We start from the raw sequence: 17,987 nt of genomic DNA, 5'->3' as shown, positions 1-17,987 counted from the left end.
ACGAAGAATTTATGAAGGGTTTAACATCGGATTTTGACGTGTATCCAAAATTACCATGCTTTGGGAGGTACCACAAATTATAATTTAAGATGCATCAAAAGTTGGTAAGTTTTTGTTGGTACCTTTTCAAGGACCTTAAAAAAAATCTCAAATTCAGTTACAGTCGAACAAAAGTCTCCCAATGAAATTGAAGAAGCCGCAGGGTAGGACTGGATTGCTTAATATGGACGCGCTAACTAGCTGCTATCTGCATGCGCATGCGTTACAGATTTACGTACCTGTGGCCTCACATGCTTATATCTACTGCAGCCAGCAAGCCTATATCTAGTTCAGATTGACCAGGCCAGGATGACCTGGACGATCCAGTCAGCACGCTGACACTCCAGTCCAGCCTGCAAGTCTAATTTAACTTCGCGCAGCACTGTACTCCTTGTGAGCACTGTGGCTACACGCTAACAGTCGCTACAAGGTCAGGTCGTCATGATAGTCTGCATGTGTTTAGTAAAACCTAAAAATAGAATCCCAACAAACAACTCTTTAATTTTTCTCAAAGCTAATCAAGATAATATCAGAGTGAATATATAGACAAGGTTATCAATATAGGAAAACACCAAATATTTATGCTCAAACATATAATGTCAATGCTAACAATTCACACAATACTAAAAAAAAGTTTGTTATCATTGTCGATTCAAAACAGGTATCCCCGGCAGTTCATATCGGTTTTTGAACCGATAGTTAACTAACGATAGTGATAATCTAAATTATCACTGTCAGTTTATGAGTCAATAGTGATAGTAAATATCGCTGTCGATTCAAATCGAGAATCGACAATGATAATTCAATAATAATTGTCGGTTCTAGCCTTAAACCTGCAGTGATAATCTAATTATCACTATTGATTCAAAATTAGAACTGAAAGTAATAATTCATCTACATGTAAAAAAATACCATATTATAAATTTTTTAGCATGAGGAACTATCTCAAGTTAGATCAAACATGATAAGAGGGGTTATCCGCCGACAGGGCTTCTCGGTCTAGCGCGCCGATTGCGAGAGCAAGTACGGCGTGCGAGCAGGGCCAGTTAGCCAGGTCAGCCGAGTGGTGCGGCAGCCTTGGCTCAGCGGATCGAGGTGGCCGTATATATATCTTACAAATTGCATTGCAAGTCCTTAGCTAATAGTATGAATATTCATATTCATACTATTAGCTAGGTACAGTTTTATTGCTAAACCTCTATAATCTTCCTTTAAACATAATACATCCCCTGTGCACAAGTGGTAAATATCGATGCACAATGCTTGTGAAAACACGAAAAACAGAACCCTCGCACTCCACCCCTCATTTCTGTATACAACATATACTACCCGCTCCAAAAACAGTGCTGTAAATACTGCAGGCCCCAGTTCCTGGGGTTCTATCCTCTGAAAGGGCGAAATTGATGTCTCACCCATTGACCTGGAGTCGTCATGGTCCAGTTCTTTGTTGTATCCTTATGCAGAAATCAATCTCTTCTTTGTTGTACCTACAAGACGCCTACTAACCGAAATACAACCAGGGTGCAGCCCCCGTCATGTCATCTTGCTTTGAATTTGCCTGTGCACGTGCACAAGGAACTCAACGTAGGAAAAGCCGACAGGCACCTTGTCCTCTATCAAAAATGAGCGGAAATAATCGCCTGCAGGGAATTAAACATTTAGTTAAAAGTAACACTTTGTGGTTAATAACAGCAAAGCTTCATAAGTGGTTCAGAAGACTAACCAGATGGTTCGCCCCTTCTGCATAGTCTTAACCTGCAAGGCGATCCCAAAGCATCAGGATCTGGCAACTAAGCTGTTTGAGGAAACCAGAAAGTGCTTTACTTACCTCAAGTAAGAGCATCTCTGGCGTCTTATTTCATTTACAACTTCGTTGACCTTCCTCGAGAGTTCGTTGTCAAATTGCTCCAACACCAACTGCAAGCAATTCATTTGTAAGGTCCACCAGGATAAATAAAGTAATGTGGTGCATACCCTAAACTTCCGGAGAGAGATCAGTAGTCAGTTTGGTTAGATCCTTGGCATGAAATGCTGCAACAAATCCAATAACTTCAAAGATAGAAAGAGATACTGTAAAGAGACTTGCCTGGATTGGTAATGCAGCCAAAGAAGAGACCCTGAACATTTGTTCTAGGGTCGTCGGGTCTACCATATTTCCTACATAAATTAGACCATCCTCTCCATTTTCTAACAAGTAGACCCCATCCTCTCGTACATTTTCACTATTGAGCATAAGGGGACTGGGTATAAGGGAGTCATCATCAGCCTGAAAATAGTGCGCAACAATTTAGATAATTTATCACCCAAAAAGGAAGTTCAAAAACTCATGATGGCTTTAATTAACAATGTAACTTGTACCCTTGATGTGAGATCATGGATAGGAAACAATCTAGGGAACACCAACGGAACAGCTAGTAGTACAGAAATTGAGGAGACATGAGACATCCAATAGGAACGATCATCTAATCGCCCATCGTTTCTCAAGCCTACACTTTTGGTCAATGCTGAAAAAGAAGTGAAAATGTTAGTAGAGTCAATGCACATAAAATAAACAAATTAGAACACTCAATAGGCGTAATCATATACCTAAAGTATATAAAGGCAGGAGTTTCAGAGCCTCTGGTAGAATCAACTGCCCGGATGAGCTTACAGACGCACAGTGCTTGCGGTAGGATTGCAGAATATTTATACATGTATTTGTCGCTTCCTCCCGAATACGGGGTAGTGGAGATGTCGGGATGCCATTAGCAGCTGCATGATACAAGAATGTCGGTCTCTTCAAGAATATTTCATGAGAATAGAGTTAAAGAAAATGGTTTTATTTGAAAAGTGATTTTACTCGCAACATTTTCTCAGTAAGATCTAAGCTGAATAATTATAAAGCCAGAAAATGTAAACACAATTATATGGAAAGGTTCATCACTGTCTTACCTTGCTTCAGGAAGCATGCGAACTGTGTCTCCAGATCAGCATAACGAAAAAGGTTGCTAAGCATACTTGTGCATGAAAGTGAGAGGTTTATGACTCGGATCCTTCTTTGCCCATATACATTAGTGTAGAGAAGTGCACACTGAGAAGTGCCAGGAACGGAATGTCAAGAATATTTTTCTAATGAGGTAACATGTGTGATTACATATTAAGAAAAGTAACCATTTTAGCACTTAATCCAACATAAAATCCATACTCATGCTAGATGACTCATCAATATATCATTAGGACATACATGAACTAGATGGGGCAAGTGCTATAGTCTTGCTTAGCAACCTTTTATGATACTCAGTTTGAGAAATCATATCAGCGTGTCAAAACCAGGCATAAATATCATTTATGATAAGACATTAAAAATCCTTTTACTCACCAAGCAAATATATATTTTAAGAGAACTATTCAAACCATAAAATCATCACGCATTAGAAAAACAAATATTTTCTACACACTAGTAGGCAGTGACTCTAGTCTGGGCAAGTAGGCAGTTTCCCTGGGTCAATTGCATCAGTATTAAGAAAGTACACCAACACAGCCTAGGTCTCAGTCCAGCATTTTTCAGCAAAGTGGCCAATCTGGTTCTCATAAGCTTGAAAGTAGCTGGGACCAATACTGGCAGTGGCAAATAAGCAATACCTCCCTATACCACTTTACCAAACACCAGCAAAAAATGGTGTGCAAGTGTTACTACACATGGGATACCTGTTGCTCACTCAATATCTCCTCATACCAGTTTACCAAACCCTAGCAAAAAACGGCATGCATTTGCTAATACATGTGGAACCCTAGCAAAAAACGAGCCTTGGTTGCTTATTCAATATATCAACTATTTTCCAGCCCAAACCTACATTTTGCTGACCATTTCTCCTGACAAATTTATGATGAAAAAAGAATTATTCGGAACAAAAATAGGCAGTCAACCAAGGAAAAGTAAAGAGAATAGTTTATCCCATCTCATTATTACCTGGAAGCCACATTCCGAATTTTCCTGTAACTTGTCATCATGCTTAAACGTGACCATCACAGTTTTGTCAGAATCAATCTGCACCACAAGAACCTCTTTTAGAATAGAGAATGGAGGGAAATATAAAACAGAACATAGGAATGAATGAGGGAATAAGGTATTGTAATAACAGTTATATAACAGTGTAAAATTCAGATGCAGGGCAACATGATGTTCATTTGCCATTATCTAAACACAATGCACAGAAAGTTAAGTCCTTCATTAGATTCTAGTATGGCCTATTTTCAGCAAGAATGTAATGTGCAAACTAACGAGTTACGAAAAGAACAGGATTGCAGAAGGTTCGGTGTATTTAAATTCAGTAGCAGTAGCAATATGTGTATTGCTATTGTTTAACAAAGCGAATTAATGCAACATCCAACTCTATAGGCAAAGCATCATATCACAGTTAATGCTGATAACTTTAAACCGATGTTACTGTACACCAATATTATTTACTGACCGCTGGAAGATCAATGTCAGTAGGAACACGCTTGCAGAAATTGCCGAAATAGTCCTGAACTTGGAGGCCCTGATGGCATGTTGAGAAGGAAATAAGTCACAATCAAACTATAAAATAAAGCGCTGAAGAAAAATGATCTGACATAGCCCACCTGACTGCACCTGACACGCATAACAGCCTCAAAACCCTGAGGTCTACTTATATTCCATCTGAGATCGTTGAAGAGCTTGGCTGGATCTGAAAGAGCGGAAAACGGATAGTAGTAGTACACCTGCAAATAAAAACCAAATATTTATAAGAAACTATCAGAAATAATCACAATAAAAAATGGAGCTTAACAAGAGGACAGCGCTGAGATGATAAAATATGGATAGAAATAAAGATGCAAGCCCCTCAGATATTAGATGAATTCACTGTCTTAGTAAAGGAATCAGGATTTTCTGCTCGTACAGGAACCAATTATACTGTTTCTGATAAGACGTCCAAAAAGACTGAAAACAATTCTCACATGCAGAACATATTAAGCTCCCATGTTCTTTTTATGAATATTTATGCTCCCTTTGTCTCTTTCTATGTCCCAGGTTATAACAATATTTTTTCCACAGCATGTGTCCTTGGAACAATTCCTGGTGTTCCAACCACAATACACCTAGGAAATCATATAAGCACCAATGTTTTCCCCTCAAATATTTTGAAAATGTTTTGCTAGTTCTCAAAGCGTATCAGTTGTAAGCTGTTCAGGAACGACAGGATGCCTCCTCTACATGGCGAGGTTGCCTGTAGGCTGGTTTGCCTGGTAGACAAGTGCCCCTCACTTGAGGAAAAAAACAAACATGCCCTAACTGTTTTAAGCGCCTCACAATTTAGAAACAAACATGATTGTTCAATAATCAATGAATTACAGCATAGATAGTACTTAGATTGAAGGACTATAGCTCTGATTGTAAAGTCATAATTATGTCTGCACTTTCTACGAGTACGATATACTTCACTGTTACTCAATGAAAAGATACATGCAAGGTAAGGCCCTATGTCTAGCAATGGTCTCTTCTGAAACTACTATTGATCAACGTTGTTTACAAGCATTAGGGAGAAAGCATACCCGACCGCCTGTAGTATGGGGCACAACAGATATCGAAGCAATATCAACATAGGATTGTGTGGTGAGGAATACATCCACACAGACCTGGAAAGAGGTAGGGGAATAAAACAGCATGTCATAAAAGCATGCCAATTGCTAATCAAGAAAAAAAAAACTCAAGCGCTTAAGGTACCATGCCTGATACTCAGCAAATTCTAGTGCCATTGTCTTGAGAGTATTGTCAACAGGCTGCAAAAGTTTATGGGCTTCCTGAGAATCACACAAAATTATTACAGCATGTTAGCTGAGGCATTCTTGATAAAAGGAACATGTGCTGTTGATGAAACAACTATATGGAAGTAGATCTTGTATTGTTATGTAAGTGAAGATAAAATATGTTTATAAAACAATGTATACCTTGTCACCAGTTGTAATATTTGCTCTACCTTCAGCTTCCCTAGCAGATAAAGAACCAACCCCAAGTGATGGCAGCACTGCCAGCAATGCACATTGTTAACAAAAGGTCGTCTTTTATTTTGACATAAAAAAGAAGAAAATCCCATAAAAGGTATTTGGGTAAATTAGCAGCAACTAAAACAAATCCCTGATACATAACAGGCAAAAAACGTAGGCGGAAGTCCATTTCAGGGCAAACACCATTCAATAGGCATGCACTGAGTACAATTTTGCAAAATTAGGAAACTTAAAATAGCAAAGAACTATCAGTGCAACTATTTTAAAAGGATACCTCAATTGAGTAAACTTTGTAAGCTTCCTCATAAGAACTATGTAAAAATGTTATTTGACCTATGTAGGCCATCTAAACAACTTATGTGACTGGTGCACACCATTAGGTCATCAACATAGCTGTTATACACGGAAATACTGTTCATGAACGAGGACAGTTTTAGTGTGGCACTGTAGCACCGGCGGTTGTACCATCCCGCATATCTCATGCTAACTGTAGCAGCAGGCTAGAGATAAGATTCATTGTTAGGGATCAGATTAGATTAGTTACTTTTAGAGATTACATTGATTAGTTTAGATTATTAGGGCCAGCTCCTGTATAAAGAAGGGCACAACATCCATTGTAATCAAGCAAGAGAAACCAATCTAGTTCTCAATCTCCTTCTTCTAAGTCTCTCCTAATATTCTATCTTCTCAATCTATGATCTAATCCCCCCTAGCAGCCAACACCGCCCGACTATCTTCCCGGCAGAGGTTTACCCTAACAATAGCACTGCCATTCCAATCTGGTACTAATAACAGGCAGAATTTCCTGAACCAGATTGCAAATGTGTTCATGAGTTACAAAGGAAATAGATAAAAATCAAATTCTAACCAAATGAAATTAAAGCTCACCAATTAAGCCAGTATGCATCTAAAGCATGAGTACCCACGCAAACTAAGGAACCAATAAAAGTAGTCGGCATAAACACATCTTGAAATTGTCATACTCTTATTAGTTTATAAAGTATACCTGATTGGAAAACAAGAAGTTTTCCACCAGTAGATTTCATAGCCAGGAAGGCAGCCTACAGAAAATAGAATAACAAATTCATCCAATCAACCCTGAGAGTACAAAAATCTGAAAACAAAAGGTTTAGTTTACATCGAAATGATGAATTTGGTCCATAGCTCCACAAGACCTTAAACTCGACCATGGAAAGAGAGACATCCCCTAACGTTGTTCTAAAGGTAGGGGAGTATTGAACCCTGGCTGGCTAGAAAACTCACTGAAACCAAATCTCAAGGAGGTACCCACGCGACCAGTGAGCATCCGGGTTCGAGCCAGGGTAGGCAGCCCCTCAACTGGAGGCTCTAGCAACCAAACTATCACTCGGTTCTCAAAACGGAAATAGAACTACAAGCCATAGAAAGTAAAACTAGTACCTTCATAGCTGCTCCAAAAGCAGAATCAGCAACCCTATTATTCTCAAACATGTCCGGGATGCTTTCCAGCAACTGCTTCAGATTCTCCCAGCACTAAAACCACAATGAAAAAGTAGGAAAGATAGAAATGAGCACAAAAGGTTTCTCTTAAACCTTTATGAGAAAATTAAATTAAACATAGTTAAATTTTGTCTGCTCAAATACAAACCTCAGAAACTGGGAGAATAAGAGCCGTTTGAAGAGGTATATAGACATCTTGAACATCAGGAACAATGAGCATCAAAGGCTTCAAGGGAAAGAAGGTTACATAGGCAATTCACATTATTAAGATTCATGCAGAAGCAAACTGTTTCAAATAGGAGGTAAGAGATGGCATAAAAGACAAGGAAAATTTTAAATACATTATATGTTTCTACATATATATACACAGTCTCTTCAAACATCAATAAAATGCATACAGTTCCAAACTAAAATATGGGCAAATGGAGAAGCAGAATTACTGACTAATCCAAGAGTTTTGGTCCCCAAAAGTAAAAAGGAAAAGTGTGTGATAAAATTAGCATCCCCACTATTTAAGGGTCAGAATGTGGTTGCTGTGCCCTGATGCACTGCGCTGCAGAATCTCGTTAATTATGGGAATATTAACTTTCCATTCAAATTTGCTGTTATGGCTCCAAAAAAGATACTTATAACTACCTAGTACATCAAAAACTAGAAAAAGAAAAGTGATTTTGAAAAGCCATGAGCCACCACAGTGCCACCGGAACCCAAGTCCTGAAGCTTAGGACAAGTTTAAAGAAAATACAAGCTAAAAGAAATCTCTAATGTACCTTCAAAGCACTGCTGTAAATACTCCATTAAGACTATGTGAATTAAGCATGGAGGACAAATCGGGTGTGCTATACCTGCTGCTGAGAACGTTTAAGACTGTAGAAGTGAATAGCAGAATCAAATGTGGCAATTCCAACCATTGTCCGAGGACCTTCCTACATAAGACAGAAAAAAAACGTCAGTGTCGCTCAAATTTAATGCCCTAAACTATGTAAAGAAAATTAATCCATCAAGTCAAAAAAATTACTGCCACTAAGGGAAGCGTGCGGTCAGATGTTTTGGTCTTTGGTTAATAATGTTAGACATACAGATTTACAGATATATTTAGTCCTAATATGCTTTTTTTTAAGTCATGCCAAAACACCAAAAACGATGCCATAATGGAGCTGTCAACAGTCAACTAGATACTCAACAGTTCCTAGTGTAACAAATAAAATTAAGATAACTGAACCAAAAGTAGCACCATACACCTATCTAGCAATACTCAAAACTGATTAAACAATAAATAGTCAGAATTAAAGCAATTACTGTATGTTACGACACTCAGGCATGATAAAAGTTATGTTTATACATGAAATCGTAGAAGAAACTACAAGGGCAGAAATGTCTATGGTAGTACTGAAATTTCTATGGTAGCTAGTGCTGAAATTCAATTTGTAACTATGGTAGTCAATCAATTCGTCACTGATGGCAGCTAGTTTGTTATAGTCACAATTAATAAACCCCCGTACATTCAATACCACGGTACCATGGTGTACATGTGTGGTTAAAACAGACTAACAGTATCCAGTAAACAGAACTTACCGGCAGATCTGAAATAGCCTGGGCAATAGCACTGCAAGCTGCAGCAGTTGCACCAGTTTGTATTGCATTCATGGAGACATCAATAAGGAAGAAATATACAGCAGGCATTGGATCACGAACCTGAAAATTTATTATGAGTTTTATTTAATGGTATATGCAAACGAAAGAGAACAAGAACTAAAATACAACAGCAGGACAGCGGGTTGCCTGACGAAACTCATATTTAAAAAAAAAGCATACAAATCCAGGTTTCATAAATTTACCAGTTTTAAGTGAATTGAACGGGCGCGGGAAAAAGCATAAATAGGATTACAGTGTACAGAAAATACAAGTTCTACGGAGACTATTTATGCATACACTACGATGGAGATATTACAATGAGTTCACGGATTAGATAAGCACAAACCAGAAATTCCTTTGTAGCAACAAATTCAACTGTTCCTCTACATAACTCAGGCCTGTCATCAGCATCACGTCGCCTACCATCGGGCCCTAAGTTGCACATGTAGTCCCTAGGTGTATCATTGCTGAATCCTGCAGAGTTGGTGCATTATTCATTAAATTTAATATATATGCCATGCTAAACAAAAAGGATAAAGTAACAAGCAAAATGAGAAAAATAACACTGATGCCGTATAAGTACGTACTCAAAAGACAAGCTTTAAAGATGATAAGATACAGATTACAACACCTTTATCTAGGGTGAAACACATCGGACAATCTTAGGATGATACAGTGAGAATGCCAAATGTTTCAGTCTTTTAAAAGCAGAAGCAGGTAACAAAAATTAAACTAACTGCAGTAGTGTTAGCTAATATATAATAAGCTTTGACACAGAAAACTAATATCTACTATATAAAACACGAGTTGGTTCCCGTGTCACTTCTTCCCCCTACTCTCCTCCCACCTAATAAAAACCCCTAAAATTTGAATAATTTACCCACTTTTGCTATCCACCCTCATCCTCCAGCCTCTCCGCCTTGTTACCGGCTACAAATATGAGACCTGTTTTACTAATGAAAATAAATGAAGAAATTAGCGGAAAAAATTAGCGGATAATCTCATCCTCCTTTTTCGGATCTCATCTGGAATCAAAGTACGGCATCGCTCCCAACGTATTCGTTCGGCAGTGCTTCCATGACGCATCCACATTGAGTTTGTGCTTATGTTACAGCATCCAATGTTTGTGGTTTCGTTGCAACGCACGGGCACTTAACTAGTGCATTATAAATAAGACTGAAATCAATGCATCTTAAGCCCTTACCACATAAATTACAGATGAAATGCCTCCCTTGATCGACAAATCTCATGAAAGGATTTATGTAAGCTTTGCAACGAGAACACCGAATAGGCCCAATCTCTCCAAAGTCCACAAGCTAAAACATGAGGCAATGAGTTAAGCTTCAAACTAGCAACAAAAAGAAACTTATTCAGTGGATTACTCCGCTCGATAGAATTACTGACAAAATACAGCAAAATTTACATTCATGGAACTGCTGGAGTGTGTTGTTAATACTGCATTATAGCATCTAGAAATAAGATTGCAAGTTCAGTTAACCTTAAAAGCAACCAGCAACTAGTCTACTTAACCCAGGAGACTGCAATCAACCACTTCTATGCATCAACAGGCAGATCAAATGGCCAACATGACCGTGAATACTGTTATGGTTTTCACTTTTTTTTGGTAGGTTGAGCTTGTCTGTAAAACTGCATACATCAGAATGTTTACAAGTTGGAGTATGTATGATCTAATTTATTAACCTATTATAGCATTCAAATTTAAAGCATGGGCTTAGAATTATGAGATCAAGACCAGTTGATCAATAGTAGTAATAGTCCTAAGTTTTCTTGATCTTTGTGCCAGCTTCAAAACACTGAGTGCATGTACCAAAATAAGGGATAGCTAATGATTTATTAGCCAGTTAGCTGATAAAGAGATAGGTTGAGCCATATATCCTATAGGATTGATTGTTTGCACTGGCATCACCTAAGCTAAGAGTGGCAATACTCTCTTGCAAGTGATGTATGCAAGTTAGACTACTCATGATTGCAATGTACAACAAGTATAGCAAAACATTTTTTTGTTGAAGCACATAGCAAAACATACTTTAGTTCAAGTTAAAAACCAGAATAAGTATTTGCAGATGGAAGTCGTTCATTTTAATTAAGTGATTCGATTATGTACATATTACATCAATTAAAGTACTGTGAATTGCACTAGAGTGGAATTATTGTCCCTATGCATTTACGCAGATTTCATTCATCTGATAGCACTTCAAAGTAAAAAATCAAGAGTTGAGTTTATTATAGGTTATATCAAATATGTCATCTATTTGCAAAGTTTTCTGATCATGTTTCTAAGTGCAGTGTTTCTCTAAGTGCAAGAAGTGACAAAAAAGTACCTGAATAGGTTCCTCAGATGGGTGAGGAAGAGAAAAAGGTTGAACCATCAGAGCTAAAGGCATGCCCGACATTGTCAAGAGATCACCTGTACAAGGTACCTGATAGAACATGTATTAGCAGCAGATTAGAAAGAAAGAAAGAAACACACCTGAGAATTACAATCAATTATTAAACAAATCTACCTGATTCACAGTGCACCTCATTAAACGAGGGCTACAGTTCCCGGTGTCTTTCACAATAAATTCACTAGATGCAGCCTGTGATCAGCAAGTTACTCATAAGAAACGAGAACAGTTTTTAGGCTGCAACAAAACGTGAATGGTAAGGACACCCATTTACACAATTATAGCTCTAAGACATACCGGTGGAATGGTTGCTTGGCCACCTTGACGAGTCTCATAAATGATGACTGATGCTTCAGGCATTGGCCAGGGAATTTGATTAGGATCGATTTTGGATGGGGTTGAGACCTGGGTTCCAGCATGAGGAGAATACGGTATTGTTGGGGTGCCAGGAGGTGGTACCCCTTGTCCTAGTGTGTTTGGCGGCATGCTACCAAGAATGCCTGGCATTCTTATAGGTGGTTGCATAGCACCAGACCCAGCTCCCTACAAATAATTTCATAAAACCTGTCAGAGGACCAACTTTTATGGTTCCAAGAATCACAAGAGTGTAACCATAACCATTCAGTTATTGGCTTCTTGCGTGCTACGAAACCATATGCATGGCAATAATTATGTTTCCAATTTTTCTCAAACTGGTATTGACCAAACTCATACGATAATTACTTGTAAACTATTAATCACAACACCCATGGATTCCAAATCAAATTCATATACATGTTATTGTTATGTAGGTTAAACTAAAAATTAGAGAAAAATAGGCAACATTAGAACTTTGGAACTTCCATCGAACGCATAACATGGACGAATTATAAACCACTAGATAATAATCTAATAGAAAAACATTTCTTTCATAGACATGCTTACAGGTTCAATGAATCAGAATAAGGTCCATACAACCTCATTGAAATTGTTGATAACTGGCAAGGTAAATAGTAAAAAAAAACTTGTGTGTGTGACCACATCCAAAATGCCACCCTGCCTCACAAAACTTGATGTTCCCAACAGAACTCGACATAGCATCTCAAGATAAGGCTTTATCACCTGAGATTGCCACGACCGAGGCCCAAACGCTGGTGCATTAGCCCTGGGTGGTCCCATGAATGGCGGCTGCTGTGAAATTGTTGCAGATTGTGCAGCAAAGGACTGTTGAACACCTGACCGCAGACCCCCAAACTGGGGCGGCCCACCGAACGGCGGTGGAGGCTGCTGCGGAGCCCCGAAACTCGGTGGCATTGGCTGGGATGAGGCTGCCGCCGATGCCACAGGCTGTCCGGGGAATGTTGGACGCGGCCCACCAAACAGCGGTGGCGCTGGCTGCGACCCCATGGCAGCAAGCCCACCGAAAGGCAGAGTCTGTGACCCTGCCCCAGGGGGCCCACCGAACGGAGGCGCCTGGGACGCTGCTGCGGAGGGGCCTCCGAACGGCGGAGGCGCCTGCGACGCCGCAGCAGGAGGCCCTCTGAACGGCGGGAGCGACTGCGACACCGCTCCGGGGGGCCCGCCGAACTTAGGCGGCAGCTGGGACACCGCACCCGGGGGCCCACCAAACGGAGGCGGCGGCTGCTGGGGCGCTGGCGCGGGAGACCTGCCGAAGGACAGCGCGGCGGAGGCCGTGGGCGCCCGCACGAACGGCGGCGCGGTCGGGCTGCCGGGGAAGGTGGCGCGAGCGGCTGCCAGTGGTGCCGGCCGGGGGACGAAGGCGGGCGGGGCGGTCTGCGGCGTGAGGCCGTGTGGCGCGCCTGGGGGTGGGGCGGCGCCGCGGGAGATCTGGAGGTTGGAGAATGCCGCGGGGAGGGCGCCATGGCCAGGGCCCTGCGCGGTAGGGTTTTGCGCGGCGAACGGCGGTGGCGACTGCCGCGGCTGCGGCGGCGACGACGACGACGCCATGGATCGCGGCGAGGTCGATCGGGATCTGGGCGGGGGAGGGAACTGGGAAGGAAGCGAGCGGAGGCGCCTCGCGTGCTCGTGTTAGAGCATCGATCGATCGGGGAGCGTTTCGTTGCCGGTCTGGCCTGGTACTGTCGTGCATATGATGGGCCGGGCGCACCAGGTATAGGTCTAAGCGCTGGTTTGTTTCGGATTGCTTCTGATTTCTGGTTCTATTAAAAATCTAAGAATAAGAAGACTAAATAAACAGGTTAATTGAAAAGTAGTTTTTAGATAAGTCAAAAATCTGTTTCTGAAAAAATAAATTAGAAGTTGAGAATAGCTTTTCTGAAAAATAGTGTAATAAGAAGCCAAAAAATTATTATAAAATCTAATAGTTAAAATCCAAAATTAGCTTTTCAGAAAAGTCAAAAACACAATTTTTTTTAGAGAAGCTAAAAGCAGAAGCCAGAAAAACAGGCCCTAAGTCTCAACCGGTGTATCGAGTCTCTGTCCATCTCCTTCCGATTGAGACAACATTGAATGGGGGCACCGATAAAAGCGAAACAAGACACAAAAGCCCAAACAAACAGGCTCTAAGTCTCAACCAATGCGTCGGTCTCTATCTGTCTCTTTTCGATTGAGACAACACTAAATGGGGGCACCGATTAAAGCGAAAAAAGACAGAACTGGGCATCGATTAAGATGGGGGTGGGAACAATTAAGGTATGCCCCATCCGGCCTTGTCTTAAGGTATATGTGTATAGAATTAACATGCACTCTAGGATTTTGATCAGATGGCTCATATGTAAGTGTGAATGAGAGAAGTCCAAACCCTAGACAACAAGCTAGCCTCAGCCTCCATATATAATGTTCGAGCTCTAGCTCCCTGTTCAGATCCACTTTTCTCATTTGTTTACTGCTCCACTCCTCTATATTCAGATCTCCACTTCCAATTTGCAGCAAGATGGTGGCATCGATTCTCTTTATCCTCTCTGTGTAGGTCCAGAGATCCATTTCACATAAAGATCTCATCCACATTCCGATTTTGAGGTGGAAATTGTTGAGAGAAATGAGCAACAACGTTGTGTCTTCGGCCTCAAATCACGAAGGTTCAGATTTGTTCAAAGATATCCATTTTGAATTCTATTTTCTTACTTGCTTAGAGATTTGAGTATTAAGTTCAGTTAGTTCATGACTTGTTTAGGCTAAAAAGTATGCCTACTATACTATTAGAAACTAGCTTGTTATAGAGATCTATTTTTAGCACCACGACAGTACCACCATCATGCTAATTTCTTTTTTTGCACTATTTTGTTTCTTAAGAAGTTGAATCTTCCAATCCTACTAGGGACTAGAATGGGACACTAGATGTTTCATCAAATGGGGTTGCAATACCAGCTTCATCTACACCTACACCACCATCTGCTAGCTCTATTCCCATAGCAGAACATGGGAATGCTAATGAAAATTATCTGAACTCTTATGAATCAAGCAAGCACACTTATGAGGTCTGGAATCATTTTAAGAGGGGGGAAATTGGTAATATATGGAAAGCAATATGTCTCAAGTGCCAAAGAATACTTGGTGGTGAGCCAAAAAATGGAACAAGCCATTACATGACCATCTAAAGTGATGCCCAAAGAGGGACAGAACAACTTTGTCACAAACCTAATTGGATGTTCATCAAAGACTTTTAATTGCTATAAGAATAAGAGAGGGGACCAAGATTGGGAACTACACCTTTGACCAGAAGGCATCAAGAGAAGAACTCTCTAAAATAATTGTCATGCATGGATATCCCCTGTACATAGTCCGTCATGTTGGATTCAGAAGTTATAGTAGTAGCCTGCAGCCCTTGTTCAAAATGCCTAGTGCTCCTACAGTGAGACTTGATATCATGAAGCTGCACAAGGATAGGAAGCGAAAACTTGTAGCTGAATTGGAGTCGAATGATGAGAGAATTGCTATTACTACTGACACATGGACTGCTAACCATCAAATGAAGCACTACATGGATGTTACTACCCACTACATTGATAGCTACTGGAACTTACAATCGCGCATCATTGGGTATATACTCTCTTAACTCTCCTTAATAATTAGCTCTTTGTATTTTTATATTACTGTTTTCTCATGTTATGTACATTGATGTGTAATTAGGTTTCGTTATGTGTCTTGTCCTCACAGCAGAGGCCCTTTCTGAACATTTGATGTCATGCTTCATTGACTGGAATATTGATAGAAGATTGTCAACCATTACAGACGACAATTGTACTACTAATGTTGGTTTAGTTGAGATTTAGCGTGATCGTATCACTGATTCACTTATGCATAATGGGGAATATCTTCACATGCGTTGTTGTGCACACATTTTAAATTTGATTGTGAAAGATGGTCTGGAAGTCATGACTGGCCCCTTGCATAGAGTCCGTGATAGTGTTCTCTATTGGACAGCCACCCCTAAAACAGTAGAGAAATTTGAGGAAGTTGCACGTCAGTTGTGTGTTCCAACCACAAAAAAGATCAGATGGAACTCAACCTATATTATGTTAGAATCTTCTATACCTTACAAAGATGTTTTCCATAGAGTTAAGCAAAGAGAACCTATGTACAAATCTTTGCCAACCGAGGCAGACTGGAAGCTGGCAAAAGAGATATGCGATAAGCTTAAGGTTTTTTTTTATAATGTCTCCAAGTTGTTTTCAGGCACAAAATATGCTACTTCTAAACAATACTTTCAAATATTTGTGATGTTCATTTGGCTTTGTGTGAATGGTGTTCTTCTTCTAATCCAGTAATTAAAAACATGGCTAAAAGCATGAACACAAAGTTTGAGAAGTATTGGAGTTTTGTGCATGGAATCATGGGTGTTGCTACCATTTTAGATCCAAGATACAAACTTGCTTGCTAGAATATTATTATGAGCAGATGGACCCGCAAACTTGTGACAGTCAGGTTAATATGATTGTTGAGATATGTCGTAGATTTCTTAGTGAGTACCAGCAACCTGTTTTGTTTGGTTCGGCCTCTACATCAGATGTTGATAGATCAGATACTGAGAGCTTGTCAAGCTATGATTCATATGCTCAAAAGAAAAAGAAGAAAAAGATTCATTCCGGTAGTGAACTGGACCACTATTTGGAGCAAGATGTGATTCCAAGGGTTCCTAATTTTGACATCCTTGGATGGTGCAAGACAAATGGGCCAAAGTATCCAACACTTCAGAGAATTGCAAAGGATATCTATGCCATACCAGTCTCCACGGTTGTTTCTGAATCAACATTTAGCAAAGCTGGCACGAAGTTAAGCCCACAATGCAACAAGCTCAAAGAGGATTTGATGGAAGCTTTAACAACCACTTAGATTAGTTGTGGGCTAAATTACCAAGTAAATATGTACATACTGATACTTTTTTACCTTAACTCACTTCTGATGCAATCTTCTCTCTTATTGTAGGTCTGACTGTAAGGGACATCATGATTGTTCATGATGAAGTGGAGGTTTGTCATGTCCCAAATTTCATAATTATGTGATTAAGCTTAATCACGTATTATTAGTATCACAATTAAGTTTGAGCACTTTTTTATTTTGAAGTGCTAGAGTATCTCATTTGGAATTAATAAAAGGAGAGAAGGAAATTAAGAGCGAAGGAAGTGTTTTTGCAACTGAAATGGACTTTTCTCTCTAATATGTGGGACCCACCCGGCTGGCCCCACCTTCCTCTCTCTACCGCATGGCTGCACCCACCAGCAGCCCCTCCCTCCCTCACTCTCACTCACCTGCCCCCTCACCAACCGAGCAGCCAAGGGAGTTGCTGATCCTTTCTTCCCTAACCGAGCCAAGGAGAGGAGAAGCAAGGGGGAAGAGAGGAGGAGGTCTCCAGCGAGTTCCTCCACTACAAACAGTTGGAGATCACTGTCCCCATCGAGCTCAAGCACCTCGACTACCTCTTCTTCCTCCCCAAGCTGGTCACCACCTCCCCGACGGTGATTTCGAGCTCCGGCCATTCCCCGACCTCCACAACTGGACCACGAGCTTGCTAGGGCGTGGTGAGCACCCCCATCCCCTCCCTTTCCATTCCCATGGTCGGATTTGCCATCATCGAGCTCAAAGGAGCCCAACAATAGCCTCCACCACCATTAGAGGCCATAGCCGAGTTACGATCGTTTTTGGCGTGTGCTTGTTATTCTACGCGGTAGAGGAAGTCAAGATGATGCTCTAGGTCCAAATCTCCACCCTAAAGGTCTCCGGAATCATCGCGGCGAGCTCACCAAGTGCCTCTGGCCACTCCTGGCGGTCTGGCTGCTATTTTCCGTGATTTGACCGCTGTTCCAGGGGTGTGACCGCCCCTCGGGCTGATGTGACTGCCAGAATCCAAATCTCTTTGCACGTCGGCGGTCTGACCGCGATTTCCTGTGATCTGACCACGACTCCCGGCGGTCTGACCGCCGCTTGGCGGTCCGACCACGATCAACTCAGACAGAACCGTTT

At 40.8% G+C, this 17,987-nt stretch overlaps 1 protein-coding gene across 1 annotated transcript; it reads right to left on the bottom strand.

Annotated features, from left to right (window-relative positions):
* Nucleotides 1–1,236: 1,236 nt before the first annotated feature.
* Nucleotides 1,237–13,663, bottom strand: LOC133886656 (protein transport protein SEC24 B-like). The gene is made up of 24 exons (XM_062326406.1): nucleotides 12,669–13,663; nucleotides 11,865–12,110; nucleotides 11,685–11,759; nucleotides 11,502–11,600; nucleotides 10,364–10,475; nucleotides 9,506–9,633; nucleotides 9,100–9,219; nucleotides 8,370–8,450; nucleotides 7,673–7,750; nucleotides 7,465–7,557; nucleotides 7,052–7,106; nucleotides 5,989–6,065; nucleotides 5,770–5,841; nucleotides 5,593–5,676; nucleotides 4,642–4,761; nucleotides 4,491–4,559; nucleotides 3,989–4,066; nucleotides 2,971–3,109; nucleotides 2,626–2,790; nucleotides 2,398–2,543; nucleotides 2,126–2,305; nucleotides 1,868–1,956; nucleotides 1,763–1,794; nucleotides 1,237–1,679 (listed from the first exon to the last, which is right to left on the bottom strand). The coding sequence occupies exons 1-24, from the start codon at nucleotides 13,512–13,514 to the stop codon at nucleotides 1,573–1,575; spliced, it is 3,291 nt and encodes a 1,096-aa protein (XP_062182390.1). The 5' UTR covers nucleotides 13,515–13,663; the 3' UTR covers nucleotides 1,237–1,572.
* Between the last annotated feature and the right edge of the window lie 4,324 nt (nucleotides 13,664–17,987).

Source organism: Phragmites australis, chromosome 12 (genome assembly GCF_958298935.1).
Source record: "Phragmites australis chromosome 12, lpPhrAust1.1, whole genome shotgun sequence".
In the NCBI taxonomy this organism is placed as follows: domain Eukaryota; kingdom Viridiplantae; phylum Streptophyta; class Magnoliopsida; order Poales; family Poaceae; genus Phragmites; species Phragmites australis.
This window is presented reverse-complemented; position numbering and strand designations above follow the sequence as displayed.

Excerpts from the sequence above, each read along its gene's own strand:
- LOC133886656 (XM_062326406.1), bottom strand. The coding sequence starts at position 13,514 with ATGGCGTCGTCGTCGTCGCCGCCGCAGCCGCGGCAGTCGCCACCGCCG. Across the intron at positions 7,558-7,672 it reads TTATTCTCCCAGTTTCTGAG|TGCTGGGAGAATCTGAAGCA; the intron begins GTTTGTATTTGA and ends TTGTGGTTTTAG. Across the intron at positions 7,107-7,464 it reads CTTTTGGAGCAGCTATGAAG|GCTGCCTTCCTGGCTATGAA; the intron begins GTACTAGTTTTA and ends TATTTTCTGTAG.